The 23979-nt window shown below is 49.2% G+C and overlaps 1 protein-coding gene across 1 annotated transcript in view; it reads right to left on the bottom strand.

Moving 5' to 3' along the window:
* LOC144770840 (uncharacterized) overlaps positions 1-23979 on the bottom strand; it is a 129437-nt gene that overhangs the window by 72083 nt on the left and 33375 nt on the right. The window contains exon 6 of the mRNA XM_078655623.1: positions 10565-10660. Within this exon, the coding sequence (XP_078511749.1) occupies positions 10565-10660 (96 nt within the window). The remainder of the gene's footprint in view (positions 1-10564; positions 10661-23979) is intronic.

The raw sequence follows: 23979 nt of genomic DNA, 5'->3' as shown, positions 1-23979 counted from the left end.
AAGTGGCTGGTAAGATATTTTATCCAGTTTGCTGCCGGAATATGAGACCCTACGCCCTTAGGTTGTGGGCGCATGACCCCGTTCACAGTTTTCCAGAAGCGGGCACTGTTGTTACAGTTTGTGTCGTGTAGGAGTTTTGCGCAGGTTTTGTTCTCACGATCTCTCTTGATGTTCCATTTCAGTCTTTTTAACAATGCCCTTTGCTCATTCAGGGATGCTTGTGCGCTAGAGTTCCCTGGGGATCTTTTCAGCTTACGCAGTGTCGAGTTTATTGATTTCTTGAGTGACTTGAGATGTGCTCTCTGATCTTTCTGTATTTTGTTTTTTCTGCATTCTTTCCGAATATTTTCTTTTGTAGGGAAGGTATCTGCAAGTTTTTCTAGTAGTATGACAGTAAAATGTCCTCAGTAGGCATTTTGATCATCTGTGCTGGAAGCTTGCGAATTAAAAGGTTGAATTGCAGCTTCGGCCTGCAAGTTTAAGTTATTTGTCGTACATTTGATCCTTTTTAAATTTGAGGTGTGAATTGGCCCCAAGGTCAAGTCTGGCCTAATTGATCTGGGTGTGGTGGCTGTTAGTTGGATTTCCTGAGGGCGATGGTCACTTTTGCCCTTGACCCCCATTTTGAACCCAAGGATGTGTGGGAACAGCGCGAGGCTTGCAAAGATGTAGTCTAGTATGGAACTTATCGTTGCAGAATAAAAAGATTCAACTGGAGGAGAGTCTTCCGGAAATCTTCTGTTTAGTGCTCGAAGATTTAGATGTTCTAGATCATCGAGGAAGCTGCTGTTGCGGCATTTCTTCCTTCTGTACAGTTGGACGCATTGTATGGGAATATTGTATATTCCAGTTAGAGCTGATGCCTCCTCCCCTTCTGCCGAGCCAATGAGATAATGATTTAGGTGACTTGTCTAGATAAACGTCGGCTTTTCCATTTCTGTGGCATACTTTACCAGTTGGTTAGTAATTTTAGTCGAGTCTTTCGCTTTGCGTTTCTGATGGACATTGGAGTTAATTATGCACACCTCAGTTTCTTCTTCATCAACGACAATACTAATTGTGATTGTTAGTGTTGCATTTGACATCGAATCCTTGAGTGTTGCTGAGGCTATGCTCGTCATGGAAACATAGGTGGTCAGCCTGCCAGAGCAGAGGCCAAATCTACCGGTCCTTATTGCTGGTGTGGCGAAATATGTGTAACCCTCAATATGCTGTGGGTCCGTTAGCCAAGTTTCTAGCAACAAGATTATGTCGAAGGTTGTGACAGAAATCAAGAAATCAGGGTCCTCTATTTTTGTTGCTAAGCTGTTAATATTCTTCATCTACTGAGATATTTTGACCCCCCCAAGATGGTCCTTCCAAGCCCTTGGCCAAAGTTGGACTCCAGAGTACCACTTTTCCATGTTCCTTGTCTACAAGGAGTTTGTAGGGATCTACCTCGTGGTGCTCCATGCAACGCATACTAGATGTTGGCTTTAGTACTTTGGTACAGTCAGGGATGACAATTTCAGCTTCTGGCCAGAGTCATCAGCATTTTTTGCCTCTGCTCTCTTGGAGGCTCCATATTAAGTGGTCCCCATGTAGATGAGATGCCATAGTGATAATTATCTGTTTCCTTCCCCATGCCTAAAAGGGTCTTGATTTCTTACACAACAGACACTAAATCACAAATCCTCCCATGGCCTGAGTTTCCCTTGGTTGTCATTTTGAGTCCTACCTGAGGCCTTTCAGGATGCCTCTGATGCCCATGTGCAGTTCACATGTTCAGTCACATTATAATTCAGGGCTGGTGTTCACAAACCTGATATGATTCTTCCAGTTTTATTTCGTCATTATCAGGATTTGCTAGCAGACGCACAGCATCTTTTTCCGACAAATTGTTTGGGACTGCGGCGCTTTGATCAAAAGTATAGCAAGTTTTTTTTTATTTTTATGGGAGCGAAGTTTAACCCTAGGCTTGTCAATGTGTAAAACATGAAATGCCCTTTGATACTAGTTTCTACATGCTTACAAGGTGCGTTCTCTAGTTGGCATTTGCTCTCAGTATCCTTTGGACCCGTTATGGGAGTTGCATTGGGTTCAGTATTCCTGGTTGGCAGGTCAGAGGACCTTTGGCTATTTCAGTGCTCTCCTTGCAATCACTATAATTTGAATTACTACAGGTACTTCTTTCAATTACATCAAAAAAGCTGAGTAATTGTAGGTTTAACAAGTGCATTTGCCAGCGATTTGGAAAAAACTTCCTATGCCAATCCATTGGGAGGAATGCAGGTGGGGGTTTCATGAGAGGACCAGAGTTTGAGGATTCATCTTCAGGAACTGGCAGCTTGCCCCTACAATTGCACCTGAACTTTATCAGTGAGAAAATGTGCTGGACAGGTGCTATGGAGCAATATTTGTTTGATCTGGTGTGTTTTGCTATTCCTGAGCCTTGTTAAGAGATATTTATTTCTATAGGTGAGTTTAGCTTAGTCTGCTGCTCTATTGTCCCTCCTACTGCACTTGCTGAGCCTTGAACAAGTGAAGGTTTGTCTTGACGTCCTCTGCATTTAGTACTGCATTTAGTTGCCTATCTTGAGCTACTGTCTGTAGCAGGCTGGACGGAGCGACCTCCCACCACACAACAGGCCCTGCTCCTCTCTTCTTGAATTCCGCAAAAATCTAAAGAAGTTGTACTTAGAGTAATACGCCAGTGGTCAAGGCCCACACACCTGCCACGCCAGGATACTCTCATGGATAATAACACTGTATACAAATACTCTTAACATAACAAAGAAAAACAGACTTTGGAATGGCTTTGATTTTTATGTAAATGAAGCATCTTTGAGTTAGCTGGCAATGTAGGCATCAAGTAACACAAGCTTTGTATTTCCTGGGCTCCATTCACTGAGTGGAGCAAGTTGCATTGTGTGAGGATAGAAGAGGAGGCAATGACATACAGCTCACCACCCTTCACTTTGATTGGCTGTTGTCCGTAATTCTATCTTTCTCTTATGTACAGCACGGTGTGGCCCTGCGGCTTGGAAATCGTTCAGCAGTTTTCAAGTTCTCAATCTGGTCGATCTTCTGTTTCATGATAAACAGTAAAGGTGAGGTTTAAAAATGTCTTATTATATATTATATGATACACTTTTGTAGCCTTTTACTGTCTCTTCTAGGTACCTTCAGGGTAAGGCTGGTATAAATGCTGAAATACTAAGTGACTCAGTGAAACCTAGGTTTCTGTGAATCTTGGAAAAAAAGAAGACTGCGCAAGATTGAAAAAAAGAGAAAAGACAGGATAATGGCATGGCGTCTTAAGAAACCCTAGTCAACAAGGTGCTAGGGACACCAGGATGACCTTCTAACGGATGCTCCTTTTTAGCAAAATTGGTAAAAAAGAAGACGCTGCTTTTGATAATACCATAAAAGGATAAACCGTTCACAGCTCTGCTCAACTACACTCAAAGGCAGCCACAAGTCGCAACAAACGCTGCATTGGCCCCTCACCTGGAAGGCTGCTTGCATGAACCCTGCGATTCTCCCTCTGCAGCAATTTGCTGCAATCTTCAGTCAAGTGCTTGCCTGCTCTGCCTAATTTGCCCAGGTCAAATCAAGCACATTTTGCTAGACTATAGGAGTTTTTCTGGCAGTTCCTCCTGGTACTGTCCGCCACTATTCTCAGCTGGTCTCCTGACACCGGAAGGGTCATAGCGGCGAGGATCAGAAATCAGCAGCCCGAAGCCATGGCTCACAATATCCCGAAACCAAAAAAAGGACATGAAGACCATGGAGGATTGTTAATGTTCCCATGGTTTGGGTGGCACTGCCAATAACAATCGCCATCACAGCGACAAACCGGAACACAAGACTAAAGCAAGAAATGCAGTAAAATACAAGCAGCACGCATAAACAAATGGCAAGCAGCAGCATGAACATTGGGTGGAGGAATGCCTGGGCATATGGCTGTTTTTGCAATGGGAACAAGCTGCGTCAGCAATGTGAAACTCTTAGGAAGAGGATGAACATATGACCTAGAAGCTGAATATTCCCACATTCACTGTCTCAGTTACAGTTAAGAAGGACTGTTTCAATGTAATTTGCTAGGGCCTCCCACCACCAACCTGAAGCAGCACCAGCTGCCCAGAAACTACAGCTGAATTGGACAAAGGGACAAGGACTAGCACAGCCACAGTGTTTTGCAGAGAAAGTACTTCCAAAAACTCTACTGAAGACAAAAGCTCTGGCATATATTCAAAATGGGTACCCAAGCATACACAAACAGACAAGTTACTTACCTTGGTAACGACTTTTCTGGCAGAAACATGATCTAGCCGCAGATTCCTTTTGAACTTCCAGTAGTCAGGCTGGATCCAGAAGATTTTTCTTAGCAGTACCCCTGCACGCCAGTAGGTGGTGTTGGTCGACTCTGCGTGACGTCGCAGGTGTCTTGTTCATCGGGACGTCTGCGTCGTCAATATAACCGCCACTCTGGCACGCTGACGTCAGTACTTTTTACGACTTTCCACGTCAGAAGTGAGGAGCTATGAAGTGACTGACCATGGTGTGTTTAAAAAGAAACGAGTGCCCTGAAGGGGAACAGCCCTGACACTATAAGACAATTCCTCAGTGCGGGGAGGATAAGTGGATTGGTAAGGAATCTGCGGCTTGATCATGTCTCTACCAGATAAGGCATTACCGAAGGAAAGTAACTTGTCCATCTGTTAGACACATCTAGCCGCAGATTCCTTACCTTTGAACAGATACCCAAGCAATACCGTCCCCGGAGGAGGAACTGCGGAAAAGCTTTAATGCAGGAAATCCTGTAAGACAGAGCGGCCAAACAGGCCCCCTCTGCGAACCTGAGAATCCAAGCAATAGTGTCTGGCAAATATGTGAAAATTGCTCACGTGGTTGCCTGGCAGATATCAAAAATAGGAACACCACGCTGAAGGGCTGTGGTGGCTGCTTTTGCCATGGTGGAATGGGCCCCAAGGCCTTCAGGAAGCTGCTTCTTTGCCAAGGCATAACATATTTTGATGCAGAGGATAACCCAGCTAGATATGATCCTCTTTTGGACAGCACGCCCCTTCTTTGTTCCCACATATTCTAGAAAGAGTTGGTAATCCACCCGTAACTCCGTTGTGCGATCAAGGTGGAACGATAAAAATCTTTGTGGGTCCAGGCGGTGGAGACACTCCTCTTCTTTGTAAGGATGCGGAGGTGCATAAAATGTGGGCAGAGTAACAGACTGTCCCAGATGGAAGGGAGTTACCACCTTGGACAAAAAGTTCTCAGAACCACTTCGTCTGGGAAGACTGTCAGATAAGGAGGCTGTAACGACAGTGCCTGTAGTTCGCTCACCCTCCTAGCAGAAGTAATTGTGACCAAAAAAGATGTTTTGGTAGTGAGCAACAGTAGAGGACAGTTGTGCGTCTGCTCAAACGGTGCGCACATCAAGAAAGTAAAATTAAGGCCACATTGTGGCATAAGAAAAGGAGAAGGGGGAAACAAGTAGGTTAACACCTTCAAGAATCTCTACACCATAGGGAGCTCAAAAAGTGAAGGCTGATATGGCACTCGAAGAAAAGTGGAGAGGGCCGAAAGGTAGCCCTTTAAAGTGCCCAAAGCAGAGCCCTGCTGGGCCAAGGAAAGGGCAATCAGGAGAATATATGCCAGAGAAGCAGATAAAAGGGTCGATAGACCGTTCTGTACAATGTTTACAAAATTTATACCATCGGCAGGCATATACAGATTTCGTGGAGGGGTGCCTAGCTTCCAGAAAAACCTCGCAGACTTCAGGAGGAAGGTCAAAAGCTGTCAACTGTAACCACTCAATCACCACGCTAGGTGGCGGAGAGTGGACAGATTCCGGTGGAGGACCCTTCCCAGCTGCTGTGACCGAAGATGCTCCAGAAGGGATAGCTTGATCAGAGGATTGATGCTCTTATCCAGAAGCTCTGGATATCAAGCTCTCTGTGCCCAATCCAGAGCCACAAGAATGCGTTGTGCCCGGTCGCTCCTGATCTTCTTGAGCACTCTGGACGGAAAGGCAAACAGGAGGCCTGATCTCCACTCACGACGAAAAACATCACTGAGCGAGAGCCACCTTGGAAACTCCAATGCGCTAAACTGCTGACATTGAGCGATCTCTTCGTAGGCGAACAGATCTAACCAAGGCTTCCCCCACCACTGAAAGAGACGTTGTACCACCTCCGGATTGAGACGCCACTCATGATCCGCAAGGTAACTTCGACTGTGTTCATCCACTTTGGAATTCAGAGAACCAGCCAGATGTTGAACCACCAAGGAAATGCCTTGATGTTCCAGCCAAGTAAGAAGTGCAGGGCCTCTTTACAAAGAGTCCACTACCCTACTCCACCTTGTTTATTGCAGTACCACATGGCAGTAAAATTGTCCGTGAACTCTTGAACTAGCCTTCCCTTGACGGATGGTAAAAAGACTTTCAGTGCCAGCCAGATCGCCCGAAGCTCCAACAGGTTGATATCGAGCCTGGCTTCCGCCAGAGACCAGAGTACTCTGATCTCCACCTCCCTCAGATGGCAGCCCCATCCCAGAAAAGATGCATCCGTCACTACTGTAAAGTCTGGGAAGGGAAAGGTGAGGGGTCTGCCTCTGACCCAATTTCAGTTTGTTAGCCACCACTGCAGGTCTTTCGCAGTGCCCTCCAATATCTGAACCAGGTCGGTGAGATTTGCCTAATGCTGTGCCCAATGGAACTTCAGGTCCCACTGAGGAGCTTGCATGTGCCATCTTGCATGGTCCACCAGCAGGATGCAGGAGGCCATGAGGCCCAACAGTCTCAGAGTCATTCTCACTGAAATCCAGAATAGAAGCTGAAAAATCTGTATCATAGCCTGAATATCCTGGACTCACCATTCGGGAGGATAGGCCTGAAACTACACCGTGCCCAGAACCGCCCCAATAAAAGGGTGCATCTGAGAGGGAGTCAGATGTGACTTCGGCACATTGATAGTGATCCCCAGCGAATGCAGGAGGTTCGCTGTAGTCTGGAGGTGGGAGACGACTGCTTGGGACGAGACCCCCTTCATCAACTAGTCGTCGAGATAGGGGAAGACTGGAACCCCTGATCTCCGCAGATTGGCTGTGACCACTACCATCACCTTTGTGAACACGAGAGGGGCACTGGTGACGCAGAAGGGGAGCACGGCAACCTGAAAGTGCTCGTGGCCCACCTTAAACTTCAGGTAGCGACAATGGGCAGGTAGGATGGAGATATGAAAATAGGCATCCTGCAAATCCAACGCTACCATCCAGTTTCCCGGGTCCAGGGTAGAAAGGGCGTGAGCAAGGGTGAGCATTTTGAACTTCTCTTTTTTTGAGGAAGTAGTTGAGGGCTCTGAGGTCGAGGATAGGACGAAGGCCTCCGTCCTTCTTTGGGACCAAAAAATAGCGGGAATAACAACCACAGCCTATTTCTAGCTCGGGAAGCATCTCTATAGCTCCCTTGGCCAGGAGAGTTTTGACTTCCTGATGGGAGTAAAGCAAGGTGATCCTCCGTCAGCTGATCATACACTGGAGGCATAGCGGAAGGGGTAGTCTCGAAGGGGAGGTAGTAGCCCCTTGAGAGTATTTGCAACACTCAACTGTCTGAGAGGATGTTTTGCAAGTGGTGGAGATGATGGCGAACTTTGCCATCAACTGGTTGTGAATGATCCTGGGGGATCGGACTAAGGAAGGTTTTGCAGTGGAGGAGGGGATTGTGACTTGGCTCAACTTCTGGCCTCCCGACACACGGGGTAGGGGTGAACCGCATCCACGAGCCCGCAGAAGCTGCTGCACTTGGCTGGAATATAGTTGCTCAGTTGGTAGCTCCTTCCGTAGCCACGAAAGGAGCGAAAGGCAGATACAGGCTGGGACGTTGTGGAGAGGCCAAAGGACTTGGCCGTAGCCCGCGAGTCCTTGAAACGCTCAATGGCGGCATCTGCTTTGTCTCCGGAGAGACGGGAGCCATCAAAGAGCATGTCCATAAGGTTAGCTTGGACATCCCCTGAAAAAACAGTTATCCTCAGCTAGGCGTGGCGATGTACGGCCACAGTAGTGACAATCGCTCTGCCCAGCAAGTCTGTCTTCTCCAAGCCTCATCTGAAGGCGAATTTTGCTGCATCTCTCCCGTCCAAAATGGCTTTGGAGAATAGGATCTAGCACTCCTCGGAGACCCTGGACAGCACCTGTGCAACAGTGTCCCATATGGAATGGGAATAACATCTCAAAAGGCATGCGGTGTTCACTAACCTAAATTTTAGACTTACAGAATAAAACTTTTTGCTTCTGAAGGTTTCCAGTCTCTAGGATTCCCTGTCCAAAGGTGCGGAAGGGAACGCGCCACAGCCCCTGTGCTGGGCTTGGCCGAAGTGCCCAGAAGGACGTCCGTTAAGGACTCATTGAAAGGCAGCAAAGGTTGCAAGCTGGAGACACCAGGCTGCTTGACCTTTGTCAAGACATTAGTCTTGACTGCCACCGTTGGGAGCTGCAGGTTCAAGCCCTCCGCAGCCATAGGCACCACCATAGCAAATGATGCCCCCTCCTCCATCGCCAGGTTAGGTGGCGACAGCATGCCAGAATCTGGGGAGGTGTCCAGACCACTGGCATCACCCAGTTCCTCATACCAGTCCATGTGTTGTGGTAGCGGGACTTCTAAGGGATCCTGCTCCCCCTCCCAATCCTCCTCATCCATTCCTAACCCTTCAGAATAGGGCAGGTTGAAGGGCATGGAGCCGTACGGAGGACACCCAACCTGCTGCTTGTCATCAGGAAAGAGGATTGGGGAGCTGCCGCCGGTGGGCGCTGGCGACACCGAGGTCCTGGGCAATGGACACAGCTCCCAGGAAGGTCACTGTGGAGGTGAAACAGGCGCAGGTCCAGACCCCGGAATGGGTCCAGTTGGAGGCGTGGTAACTGGCCGGAGCTGAAGGTGCGGAACCCATGGTGACTCCTCAGTCATCTGACGGGGCCTGAAGGCACGGTGGCAGGGTCAAGCCGTCCAAATATGGCACACTTGGTGTCATAAAACTCCATAAGCTGGGTGGATGTTGCTCCCAGGAAGGTAGGGAAGCACGGAGCCGACCCAGGCACCCGCACTGAGCGGGGCCTCGAGACGCCGAGGGTCCTTCGCCTTGTCAAGAGATGGGCGGGGCGAAGTTGAAGCATGCTTCAGCTTCTTGTTTTTCTTGTGGTACCCGTTACCTGACTTCGACGAAGAAGACTTCGATTCACAGGAGCGGGGCTCGGAACTTCCTCTCAACCGAGACATGAACCGGGATCAAGATTGACGAGGCAACTTCTGGGGTGCCAGATGCTGGGCCACGATCAGCTTTAGGGACCGCTCCCTCAAAGCCTTCGACGCCATGGCCTGGCAATCGGAGCACGACTTTGTGTTGTGGTCGCACTCCAAACACCAGAGAAACACTAAGTGGGGGTCCGTGACTGACATGGCACGGTGACAGGTGCCGCACGGTTTGAACCCCAAGGTCTTCCTACTAGACATCCAACACCCCAAAGGGAGTCGACAAAAAGTCGAAAAAAGTCTGTCAAAAAAATGACAGGGGATAGCCCTCTTAGACGGATATGTGCTGGCTGGCGCAGATAGAAAAATACTGACATCAGCGCACCAGAGTGGCGGTCATATTGACGATGAACACATCACCAACTAAGTCACGCGGAGTCGACCGACACCACATACCGGCACACAGGGGTACTGCTAAGAAAAATATTCTGGATCCAGCCCGACGCCTGGATCTTCAAAGGTAAAGAATCTGCGGCTAGAAGTCTCCATCAGATAACAGAGACAAGAAAACAGCAATAGATCCGTTTGGAATTGGTGCAGAGAAACAACTGGCGGACAAACATGTATACAAACAAGGAGAGAAACACAGGTATTGCAACCATAAGTTATGCAAATATAACAAGACAGTAATAATGCTTATGTAGACAAAATTCAGGGGAGCATCGTAAGGAAGGCAAATATACTCTGCAGTGCATGGAGTAAATGGTAATGTATGTTGATAGTGGAACTTGCTGTACCTAAAGGCAATTGTGTATGCTTGTGCTGTATGGGTTGTATGGGTTTGTCTTTAGTTATGTGCTGACTTGACTGTGTGCCATTTACATATATAGTTTGAGCATGTTCCTATGATTGGTTTGAAGTTCTACGATACAAAAGACTCCCCGTATCCTTATGGTACTAAGGAGCCTTGCATAGAACTGAGTATTATTAAACACTGTTTTATGGAAAACATTAAAATTCTACTTGTTGATGTAGTCAGGACACATGAAAAATTGAGGTACTTTTATCTTTGTAATTTTTGTTAGCATCACGCGCAACTCACTTAAGCTAAAAAAGGCCCTCATGCAATCGGAGTCTTTCACCAACAATGTGATCACACATTCCAGGTACTATTGCATTTAAACTCCAATACTTCAAGCAAAACATCAGCAGTCTAAAACAGCAACTCAGACCTATTTGCAATTGACCTTAGAATAGGAGTGGTCACTCACTGGCTAGGTCCAATGGTGCAACACCTTAGAAGCAGCGAAATCCCACCTGAGCTTGGATCAGTCCTAACATCACCTCGTTCCAAGCCAGGAGAACCTTCCTCCATCCGCAAAGAATCCTCAGGATTGAGAAATGGAAACCCTGCTGGACAGGCAAAGCAAAGAATTCAATCAGTGACCATTAAATTTGGAAAACAGCAGCAAACCTTATAACGGTAGTTGATTGGACCATTTAAGCCTCTCTCACTGAGAGAGGGTGTCAATGTTTAACTTGCAGCTTTGATATTGATATGGTAAAGCATGGACATATTGTAATTTATAAATACATAACTACAATGGAAACAGAGCATGGCCTCCACCTCAGCTAACATGTCTGACATATCAAGTATTAGTAGCAAGACTAGTGACACACATGACTCTACCCATGTAATGAAAGGACCATCCATCAACATATCCTCATTGTCTTTTTTTAGTGGAACTAGAACGGGTCAGGGAGGGAGCAAGACTGAACTACAACAAAACAGAACATAAACACAAAAAAAATAAGTGGGAGGCACATCAAATGCTCAGAACGAGGTAACCACCAGGTCCGTATCCCACAATCAGAAGAACTGACAATGAGGCTGAGCTCTGTTCTAGATACAAATGTTGTCCAGACCTCAACAGATAATGTATCAATTGTTAATTTGCCAAACTATACTCTGTAAACAACAGAATGATGTGATATGCAAAGGTTTAAACTTCTGTCCAACATCTTCGCCAGACTTTGTGCAGATACATGTTGATTTGTTTACATTTACTAGGCACCTTAAATGAAAGATGTTTTTTGATGAGCAACAAAACTAGGTCTTACCGTCCATTCCATACCCGCCGGAATGCCATTGGTCCATAAAAGACGTACAAGATCTTCACCTACTGTTATCACTAGATGACACAGGCAGGCCACCACCCCCCATGCTTGATCTACTTTCTGATTTGGACATCTCCTCTAATCTCAATCTAGACAGTGGGTTAAAACCCAAGTCTACTTTTATAACTAACTTACCACCTGACAACCTGATAGACACATTTCACAAGTCAGTCACTAATGAACTGTACATATTGTAGGACAAATGTTATGAGACCCACATATGAAAAAAAAAACATTTGAGTAGAGAAGAACGTGTGGCACTTGATACACGCTCTAAAGTACCAAACATGATTATAAAGGAAGCAGACAAAGGAGGGAATATAGTAGTTATGAAGAACAGTGACTACATGAAAGAAATGATAGATAACTATCGGACAGCTTAGCCTTGATTAGATTGACTAACAACCCACTGCAAGACAACCAAAAAGATTGAATCCAGGTTGGCATATTGGCGAGATCTTCGTCTTTATCAGTGACACAGAATTCAAATTCATGTTTAATCCATCACCTCAGGCACCATGTATTTACATCCTGCCAACGATTTACAAAGCAGGGGAATTCTCACCAGGGAGAATCATAATTTCATAATTTTGGGTTTCCCAAGCGCACCAGCAAGACCTATAGTCGCTAGACTTATCAATTATAGAGCCCGTGACATGCTCACGAGCAAGCTGCAGGACCATCACACCATCAATTATCAGGACAACAATGTCTCCTTCTATCCCGATTTCACACTTGCGGTACAAGGTGCCAGCCATGAATTCCTCCACGTCTGCTCCAAAAAGCGGAAATCACCTACTCCTTACTCTACTCAGCCAAACTGCCGATTCAACGTGAAGGAAAACCCCACTACCTCACTGATGTCAAAGCAGCAATTAAATTCCTTTGACACCAGTCCTCGCGCTGGCCCAACACAGCAAAATGAGGGCTGCCTCAGGGATAACGAAGATGCTCCTGGGGGACCTTTGCAATGACAGGGCTGCCGGATGACAGGCATGCTCCAGACCTTTGCGCCTTCAACATTAGTACCTTTGACCCTGGTGCTTAGCCCCTAATATGGGCGACACACACCTGCCAAGACACCACACTGAAGCACTGCCCCTTTGGGATAGTACGAGGTGCTGGGCCCACTTCTAATAAGTTACACACTCCCCCTTTTGTAGCACGATGAATACTCTACGATGCGTGACCTGGAACGTCTGTGAGTTGAACGACCAGCGAAGACAAGGTTCATCCACGCCTATATCAATAGACACCATGCAGATATATGCTTCCTCCACAAGCTCCACTTAACTCAGGCAACTGCCTCCCGCCTTCGGGCTGGGTGGTGCACTGAGAATCACGCGTCCTTATACTCCAACTACACTAGAGATAAAGCCATACGTATCTGAAAAGGGCTGTCCTGGCACATGCAACAGGTGATATGTGACAAGGAAGGGCACTATGTAATTACTGCCTGCACACTATATATATATGCACCCAGTCATTTTTGTCTCAATATATGGTCCAAACATGGACAGTCCAGAGTCCTTTGCAGAAGTTTGATGCTTATCAGCCAACATGGGACCCGGAGTTATTATGTGGGGGAGGGCAATTTCAATGTCATCCTAGATCACACAGCAGACTGCTCCAGCGCATTTAGCAATCCCATCCCAACGCTGCGGTGCAGCTCCGCAAGCCCATGTGTGACAATTGCTTATCGAATGTTTGGAGACTGAAATACACTGAGAGCGTAAAGGGCACCTGCGCTACGTCTGCCCATGGCACATGATCTAGAATAGACTATTGACTACTCACCCGAGATATCCACACTTGGACCTCTGACATGCTGCATTTATCCTGTACTCTTTCAGATCACACCCCCATTCTACTGTAGATACCTCCTCCACTGGCCACAGCCTGAACTTTCACCTGGCGCCTAGACCCCAACGACCCGGTATTCAGGGAAGTCTGAACAGCAATCATTCAACACTATGCCCACAACAAGGGCTCAGTAGAATCCCCATCGACACTGTGGGAAACATTCTAAGTCATAAGCTGCAGAGTCTGCATAGCAAAGCAGTTGGGCATATTAAAAGTGATGCGTGTGCAGCTGGCTAAGCTCGACAGGGACATCCGTTCTTTTGAACCGGAATTTTACACAATACAAAATGCACACACTAGAAGCCGTAAGGGAGAAAATCTTGGCGTGCATGGAGGAGGCTCAGAGACAAACCTGTTACCCCCACCGGTCAATGAAGTTATAGCGAAGGTGATCTTTCCGGAAAGATGGCAGCTAATATGCTCTGGAAGCCACTGGCCTAAGCCAATGTGGTGGAACTTAATGATGATCAGGAGGGTAGGCACACGAGCCCCGATGACCTGCTACAAACCATGGCATTCTTCCAGTTCCAGCTGTATAGCGCCACCCTCTAACCTGACGCGAAAGCCCTGACTGCCTACCTAGATATGATGCAGTTGCTCTGGTTACACCTGGCTCGTCGCCTGTAACTAGACACCCCCTTCACAGTGGAAGAGAGCCTCCCCAGCAACATTGCACCGGGATTAGATGGTATCACCAACTCCTTCTACAAGGAATATGCCACAATTCTAGCTCCACACCTCCTGGCTCTGAACGAAGATTCCCTGGCATCCAGTGTGCTGCCGCCGTCCCCACTAGAAGCGTCATCATCACCACACTGAAACCTGAAACACCAGCTAACCGATGCGATTTGTACTGACTGCCTTCCATAATAAACGTCAACAAAATATTTGCTAAACACTTCGCTAATTGGCAGCACCCTTTCTTGCTGGACATCGTCTGACCGGATCAGTCATGATTCATACCTGGCCGCTCCACAGTCTATAACCTCCGGACAATGTTTGTCCTCATGCGTGCTGTAGACCCCCAACTGGCAGCAGTTTCTGCACTATTGGACGCCACTAAGACATTTGATTCTTTTTTTTTTTTTTTTTTTTTTTTGGTTAAAAACTTTTATTGAGCAACAAAATCATGTGTACAGAGATGGGCCTACAACCGCACGGGCTGGCCGCTAAGATCGGAGCATAATGTAATATAAAACAGTGGTCGCCACTCCGGCGGTCAGGCACAAACCGGACACAAAATGTCGCCCACAATATGGCACAGGATAAGACAATTTTCTTATTTTAAATCACACCAAAAGCAACAAACATCAAAAACAAGGCGAAGGAGTAATACACAGAGAGTCAGCCCTGGAGGGGGGGGAACCCACTAATCAGAAATACGAAGTCACAATCAGTAGGAAAAGTCCAGGCGGGGGGACAGCGGGGAGGTCAATCAAGCCAAAGGACAGTACACGAACTTTCAGGAACGCCACCCTAGGGTGATAAGGGAACCTCAGGGGCCTCCACCAGGGGAGGAGCACAAATATCTCCGCGATAGGCGTTCCACTGACACCAGATCTTCGTCCATGCCCTGGGTCTGCCCCTGGCTGTGTAGACAGTCTTTTCGCGGAACATAGACCAGTCCATGTTTTCTTCCCACACAGAGACAGTGGGGGGCCTGTGCGAGCCCCAAAGTTGCGCTATGTCCCGCTTCGCCACCATATACCCCAGGGTCGCCCATCTGGTTTGGGCCACCGAATAGTCGGTGGGTTCCCACACGTTCAACAAGCATCTCCGGGCCTCCGGCACCAGGGCAATTCCAGTCACATCAGCCATCACCGCAAGTACCTCAGTCCAATAGGCAGCCACCCTCGGACACTCCCAAATAATGTGAAGAAACGTAGCACTCATCCCACACCCACGCTTGCATAGGCCATCCGGGGAAAAACCCATCGCAACCAAACGAGGACCAGTAACATACACCCGGTGGAGGATCTTGAGCTGAACCAGACGGAGACGGGCAGGAATGGCGACCTCTTTCGGAGAAGATAGCGCCGACTGCCAATCCTCGTCATCCAATTCCAGCCCGTCGCCGACCTATGCCTCTCTAAGTTGAACGAGCAAGTCAGCGCGATTGTGAATCAGCTTCTTATAAATCAAGGAGATAGTGCTATCAGGGAGATGACCATCTAGGATACGATCTTCAAGGGGGGAGGACTCGGGGATGGCGGTACCGGAAGCCAGAACAGAAGTGAGGGCATGACGGACCTGTAAATATCTAAAAAATTCCCTATCACTCAGGTCATAATCATTCCGAAGGGCCTCGAAGGACTTCACCGCTCCATTCGCACACACGTCACCCACTCTACAGATTCCAATCATGTCCCAGCGGTCAAACCCCTTTGTTGTCCAAAGACATCCCAGACGCTCAGATGCATAAAGCGGAGTCGCCAGCGTCACTCGTTCATCCCACCCCAAGCTCACATTCGCAGCGCGCCACACACTAACCGCAATCCTAGTCGGTTCCGTAAGGTGGAGCCCAGCCGACCTAGAGTAAAGCACTCTATTAAAGTCACCACCCGGCAGTTGGAGTCTGTCCATTTCAAAGGCCGGATCCGGACCCGGGGAATACATCGAGTGGTTAATGGCAGACAGTTGAGTAGCCCAATAATATCTCCTGATATCAGGAAGTGCTATGCCCCCGTCATACCAAGGGATGGAGAGCTTTGCAAGGGCAATACGTGGACGCCCGTCCCAAATCAGTTGCCTTTGTAGACTCTCGACCTCTCGGAAATAAGTAGCGGGGATATCATCATAGGAATTCTGGAGTGCGTAAAGGAATCGCGGTAAGGACATCATCTTGAAAAGGGCGGCCCTGCCCAGCGGCGACAAGGGTAATTTACGCCAGCGAGCCACGTCCAGCCTCAGTCTATGAAGCGGGGGAAGGAGATTACGTTCAAACCGGAGCGACGAATCCAATGTAATAAAAAAAAACAAATATTTGAAACCGGACTGAACAACCTGGATGGGAAACCTATTCGGCAACGGGGGTAGATCACCCGAAATAACATAGACACAGGATTTAGTCCAGTTTATAACCAAACCAGAATTCTTGCCAAACGAGGTGAGAACGTCAAATAAAACATTCAAAGATTTACGCGGGGAAGTAAGGTAAAGAAGAATGTCGTCCGCGTAAAGCGAAACACGGTCCTCAAAATCCGGGGACCAACGTATACCCTTGAGAGAAGGCTCCCAGCGAATCCACGCAGCTAGCGGCTCTAATGCGAGAGCAAAAAGTAGCGGAGACAAGGGGCACCCCTGTCTGGTCCCCCTACCAAGGGAAAAGGGAGCCGACACTCGACCGTTAACCACGACCTGTGCCAGGGGGTCGGTATACAGCAGCTTCACCCATCCGATGAACCCCGGGCCAAAACCAAACTTCTCAAGAGCCGCCCAAAGGTAGGGCCACTCTATCGTGTCGAAGGCCATCGAGGCGTCCAACGAAGCCAAAATGGCCGGCTCCGTCAGAAGCCCCGCCCTCGCGATGGCTCCATGAAGGCGACGCAGATTAAGAGCTGTGTTACGGTGCGGGATAAATCCGGATTGGTCCGGATGAATCAAGTCACTAATGACCGTTAGGAGGCGAGTAGCCAAGATCTTGGCAAGAACCTTAGGCTCAACATTTAACAGGGAGATGGGTCTATATGACGAACAAAGATCCCGGGGCTTACCATCTTTAGGAATTACCACAATCGTAGCCAGGCGCTGGTCATAAGGGAGAGCACCCCGCTTACGGGACTCCGAAAACATTGTTCGAAGATAGGGCGCAATCTTATCAGGACGCAGTTTGTATAACTCGATTGGCAAACTGTTCGGGCCCAAAGCCTTGCCCGAACGGAGAGAGCGAATTGCAGTCGCTACTTCGTCCGTAGAGAACGGGGCCTCCATAGAGACCCGCTCCAAATTGGAGAGGCAGGGCAAAGCTATGTCGCGCAACAAGAGGCGAGAGTCGTCTTCATCCCTTTCCGACACTGTGGAGTAAACCGCACGAAAATAGTCCGCAAAACATTCCACTATTTCAACCGGGTCCGTCACTCTCACACCATTCAAGGTCAGAATCACAGGCACTACTCGATTCGCCCTCTCCTTCTTGTCCAACCAGGCAAGCAATTTACCCGCTTTGTCCCCAACATCATACAGACGACCCTGTTGCTCTCTAAACATCATTTTTGCTGCATCTGTGACCAGAGACTTATAGGCAAACTGCTTCAGACCCAGGGCATGGAGTTTGTCACGAGTGACACTCGATTCCAGGTCAGCCTCCATCTCAAGAATTTCCGTCTCAAGATCCACCACCTCCCGATTCCTCGCCTTTTTGGTTTCAGCAATAAGAGACAGGGCCTGCCCACGAATTACTGTCTTAAAAGCCTCCCATAGGGACACCGCAGAAGAGACAGACCCCTCGTTTTCCAGAAAGTAGTTGTCCAGGGACGTAATCAATTGACCACGGGTCTCAGGGGAGGCTAGGTACCAGGGGTTGATAGGAGCCACCCGGCCCGCCGCCTCCACCCCCACATCAAAACAGAGCCAGAGCGGAGAATGGTCTGAGATGCCCCGGGGGAGGTGTCTAATCTCCCGGACAGCCGATGCCTGTTCAGCTGGCATGAGGAAGTAATCTAGTCTAGACAAACTCCCATGGGCCCCAGAGTGGAAAGTATACTGAAGTTGAGTGGGGTGCATAAGTCTCCAGCAGTCCACCAAACCAAAAGTATCCAAAAAACCGCCCAGCCATAATTGGGCCAAAGGAGTATCCCTAGGGGGGTAACGATCACTTAGACCAGAGAGAACAGAATTAAAGTCACCAGCCATGAAAAGAGCACCATCAGGGAGTCCCAACAGAACTCGGCCCAAATCAGAGAAGGTAGAGGTCTGCAGGCCGGGGGGCACATAGACGGTGAACAGGGAAAGGGTCCTGCCCTCATATCGTCCCACGAGGACGGCATAACGCCCCCGATCATCGAGGATTACATCATCTATCGCAAGGGGAAGGGAAGCCCGGACAAGGATGCCCACCCCCCTGGAACCCGTTGTAAACCCTGAGTGCGCAACAAGACGATAGCCCCACCTATTCATCGCGCGACAAGTATTGCCCACTAGGTGTGTCTCTTGCAGAAAGACAATATCGGGAGGCAAACGTCGCAGGCATCGCAACACCACCCCCCGCTTTATACGATCCCCTAGACCATTGACATTCCATGAAATAAACCTCAACCCGCTACCCCCCATCCCACGAGGTAATGCAGGAACCATCCCCCAATGAGCATGACACTGAAAGTACAATCATCAAGATAGAATCGCCTTGAAAAAACAAAACACAAACCACAAACGCCCCAACAACCCACCCCCCAACACCCAAGGAAACACCCCCCACCCTGCACCCCTGCAGTAGACAAAGAAGCCACCCCAACATGCAGTGTGCCTGTCGCCCAAAAACCCCCGTTCTACAAAAAGACCCCGGAGGAGGAAAAGGCCCTGTAACACCCGCCACCCCGACAGAGATAAAGGGAGAAGAGAATACTCAGAAAATAGAAGCGCTCAAGTACAGAACCCAGGAAGAAATTACATGATACGGAGACAGGGGCCCTGATAACAAATTCAGCTCTCCACGCCACCCCGGGTGCTCGGTGGGATCAGTCAAATTAGGCCGGTCCGGCAGAGAGTCCAGCCAGTCATTTACCGAATCAGGTCGATCAAAGAAAAGGGTCCGTTCACTGTACTCAACTCGTAGCCTGGTAGGAAAAAGCATAGCGTATCTCAGACCCAAGTCCCGAAGACGCTTCTTGACTCCACGGAAGCCCATTCGCTGTCTCTGCACAAGCTGTGAGAAATCCGGGTAAAAGTTCACCGTGGCATTTTCGAAGGCCACCGGGCCCTTAACTCTCGAGGCCTGCAGGATAGCGTCTCGGTCCCTATAATGAAAAAGTTTTGCGACAATGGGCCTCGGCGGGGCGCCCGGCTTGCCCTGGCCACCCGGAACACGATGGGCACGTTCCACCGCAAAGAATTTGCTCAATCCGGATGGAGAAAGGTAGTTTTGTATCAAGTCCTCAACCAGGAGATCAACAGAATGCGGATCAGGATTTTCCGGAACACCAATCACACGCACGTTACAGCGCCGTGCCCTGTTTTCAAAATCCTCCAAGCGCTGAGTCATGAAATCGTTCACCTTTCTGAGGTTGCCGATCTCCGTCTGTATCTCCGAGACGTCGGCCGTGAGGCTAGATGACTTGAGGTCCAATGACTTCACCTTCTCATTGGTTTTAGATAAGTCGGCCCGAATCAGGTTCACATCAATAGCCACAGTATCAATTTTGTGGGCCAGAGCCTCATACTGTTGGCCGATGGTTTCTCTCATGCCAGAGATGGCGCCCATGATGTCCTGCAGGGACGGCTCCGCCGAAGTCTCCAAAGGGTGCCCCACTGCACTCGGGCCAGGCAAGGTGGCACCGGGGGACACCTTCGACTGTGTATACCGGTCCATGATATTAGACTGGACCGGGCCCCCGCGAAGGGGCGTCTTGGTCTTTCGCCTCTCTTGGTCCCCTCTGCCAGTCATAGTGGAGACAGCGTCCCCAAGGGACCCGCGCGACCTGGTGAAAATGGCCGCAGGAAGACAGGGCGCCGGAGGCAAAAGTCAGCAGCGAGGGCAAGTCGAGGTGTGAACCGGCCCGGAAGGACACGAAGCAGGCAAAAGGTGCAACTGCAATCTTGCGCCGCTGGACTCAGCACCGGCCAGACACCTCCGTTGGAAGACGTAGTCCGAATCAGAATCGAAACCGAAAGTTAAGAGGGGGACCCATGGGTCGAGTCCCCCTGCCGCTGTTGTTCAACTCAGGCACGGCAACAGAGCCTCACCAAGACCCGGGCGCGCCACCAAGGCGGGCCCCGAAAGTTTGAGTCGACGTAGCTTCGGTGCCCCTGGTCCAATTCGAAATCCAAAAACAATATGAAGATCAGCCCAGGTTCCTCTTCATTAGCCCTTGTAAGAAATCAGGATATGTTCAGGATATCATGCCGGGAGTGGCGGGGGTCCGGAGAGCGCTGTGCTCACGCGGCCATCACGGATGCCCGCCAAGCTCCTCCCAAGACATTTGATTCTTAATGAGTGTCTGCATTTGTTCCATCCACTTCCACGACACGGGCTTAACCCCCGATTCCTGCACCTGATTGGTCTCCTTTATGCTTCGCCTACGGCGCCTCAATGGGCTGATTTCTTCTCCTTTCTCTGTCACTTGTAGGACCAAGCAAGGATGCCCTTTGTCCCCTATTTTATTTGCTATAGCGACAGAGCCACTAGCTGCTAGGCTACGGCAGAATCATGCCCAGGGGGGCCTTAATTTCATAGCTCGGAGGATCTTGTTGTTCATGTACGCTGACATCACGCCTTATACACGAGACCCCAAACAAACCTGGCCCCCTTTATACATGAGGGAATCAGATTCGGTGGGTACTCAGGTATCAATATAAACTGGGCTAAATGCACTCTATTCCCTCTCACCTCCACTTCACAACAGTTTGATTCTGAGCACGCCCTGCAGTTGGTCACTGACCCGATTCGCTACCTAGGTATTTGGCTCAGCTGGGACATAGACAAGCTATGGAGGGTAAACTATGAAAGGACTATGGTGTGGCTGGAGGAGCCGATCCCAACTTGGACTTGACTGTCTCTCTCCATGGCAGGAAAGATTGCTATTGCAAAAATGACCGTTCTTCCCAAAGTGATTTTAACTTTTCATCAATGTCTGAGGGTTGCCCTCGACCTGCCGCGCTAGATTTCCTCCTCTACCATTAGGTCTGCGCTACATGTTGCACGCTGCACGCTAAACTCCACGCGCAGCCTCTCACACTACACACACTGGAAAACCTGTTAACAAACCCCTGCCCCCGCAAGTTGGTCACCCGATTATATGCAGATTCAGGGAAAGGCACTGGGATGCGCCCTTGCAACTCATTCAGCATGGGAACTCAAAACCAGCCCCCAAACTCCGAAACACAATGGACAAGCTGCGTGTTGCACGCTGCACAATAAACTCCACGCGCCGCCTCTCACACTACACACGCTGGAAAACCTGTTAACAAACCCCTGCCCCCGCAAGATGGTCACCCGATTATATGCAGATTCAGGGAAAGACACTGGGATGCGCCCTTACAACTCATTCAGCATGGGAACTCAAAACCAGCCCCCCACCGCCCATCTCCGAAACACAATGGACAAGCTGCAGTGAGGCCGCAGTGAGCTGTGGCCTCCCTGCGGCTCCCTCACCTAACTATAGACTCCGGCTCATCCCTTTTAATTTCCTACGCAGGCTATACTGCACTCCGGTGCAATGGCATCATATGGGACTGGTTAGGAGGCACACTGTCTGAGATGTGCCGTACCACGGGCCACATTCCTCCATCTCGCCTGGGAGTGTCCATCCGTGGCTGGCTAATGGACTGCCGTTTACCTGGTCCACTCACCACCGTAGAACCGCCTGGTTGGCCTTGTGGGACACTTCAAAGATGTCCCCTCTGGTGATAGGCTCTCACTGCCCTTATATTGCTTTTAACCAAAAGACGCATAGTTATACATTGGGGCAAGCGATCCGCGCCCAAGGCTGAGAACTGGTTACAGGATGCAGTTTACTGCCAAGAGCAGCTCTCCAACTACTGGGAGTTCATGCCGCCGAGATCCCAACCAAAGGACATTTGGGAACCACTGAAGACCCACTTGAGAAAAATGGAGCCTACTATCACGTCCGACACGGACGGGGACCTGCCGGCTGCAGGAACTGACCCTTTGCTTGTGGAGACAACCTGTGCGCCTGAACGTTTAGCCCCTAAGCCTTTGCCAACAAGCTCTATGGGTCCTGAGATGCACATAGAAGGTGTGCCTGGTTGATTTGGACCCTTTCTCTGATGTAGTGGTTCTTTCTTGCTCCTATTTGCAGCAAGAAAATGTATAAACTGTTGTGTCTTATCTAAACCCTGACTCTCTACCCCACCCCTCCCTACCCTTTCCTGAGGCTCTGGCCTTGTTGTTGTTGCTTTTACAAATGCCGATAAAACCAATAAACAAGCATTTACAATGCAATGGTTTCGCCTTTGAAAAAGTTAGTTATTGGCATTGTAAATGACAACATTTGTATTTATGTGTTGGTTTTGAAAACAGATAAATAAATGGCATTGTCATTTACATTGCCATTAGCTTAATCTCTGCAGTCACTCTGCACTCTCTAGCACTCCCTACTCACTCTGCACTCTCTAGCACTCCCTAGAACTCCCTACTCACTCTGCACTCTCTAGCACTCCCTACTCACTCTGCACTCTCTAGCACTCCCTACTCACTCTGCACTCCCTATGCACTCCCTATGCACTCTGCACTCCCTATGCACTCTGCACTCCCTATGCACTCTGCACTCCCTATGCACTCTGCACTCGGCACTCCCTATGCACTCTGCACTCCCTATGCACTCTGCACTCCATACTTACTTACTTACTTACTATGCACTCTGCACTCCCTATGCACTCTGCACTCCCTATGCACTCTGCACTCCCTATGCACTCTGCACTATGCACTCTGCACTCCCTATGCACTCTGCACTCACTATGCACTCTGCACTCCCTATGCACTCTGCACTCCCTATGCACTCTGCACTCCCTATGCACTCTGCACTCCCTATGCACTCTGCACTCCCTATGCACTCTGCACTCCCTAGCACTCTGCAGTCACTCTACACTCCCTAGTCACTCTACACTCCCTAGCACTCTGCAGTCATTCTACACTCCCTAGTCACTCTGCACTCCCTAGCACTCTGCAGTCACTCTACCCTTCCTAGTCACTCTGCACTCCCTAGCACTCTGCAGTCACTCTACACTCCCTAGTCACTCTACACTCCCTAGTCACTCTACACTCCCTAGTCACTCTGCACTCCCTAGCACTCCCTAGCACTCTGCAGTCACTCTACACTCCCTAGTCACTCTACACTCCCTAGTCACTCTACACTCCCTAGTCACTCTACACTCCCTAGTCACTCTACACTCCCTAGTCACTCTGCACTCTCTACTCTGCACTCTCTACTCTGCACTCTCTACTCTGCACACTCACTACTCTGCACACTCACTACTCTGCACACTCACTACTCTGCACACTCACTACTCTGCACACTCACTACTCTGCACACTCATTACTCTGCACACTCACTACTCTGCACACTCACTACTCTGCACACTCACTACTCTGCACACTCACTACTCTGCACACTCACTACTCTGCACACTCACTACTCTGCACACTCACTACTGTGCACTCACTACTGTGCACACTCACTACTCTGCACTCTGCCCTCACTACTCTGCACTCTGCCCTCACTACACTGCACACTCACTCTACACACGCACTCTGCACTCACTACTCTGCACACGCACTCTACACTCTGCACACTCACTCTGCACACTCACTCTACCCCTGCCCTGCCGAGGTAGCCCCCTGCCCTGCCGAGGTCGCCCCCAGCAGAGGGTGAGCTGGCGTCTTTGGTTCCCCCAGACAGTCCCGGTTTTCAGAGGACTGTGCCGGTGTCCCGACGCTTTCCTTAATTTTAAATACATGACCGAGGTTTTTGGGGCAAAGGTCAAGTCATCCTGCAGAAGAGAATTAGAAGGTATATTCT

The sequence above is a fragment of the Lissotriton helveticus genome, chromosome 7 (assembly GCF_964261635.1).
Source record: "Lissotriton helveticus chromosome 7, aLisHel1.1, whole genome shotgun sequence".
In the NCBI taxonomy this organism is placed as follows: Eukaryota; Metazoa; Chordata; class Amphibia; order Caudata; family Salamandridae; genus Lissotriton; species Lissotriton helveticus.
This window is presented reverse-complemented; position numbering and strand designations above follow the sequence as displayed.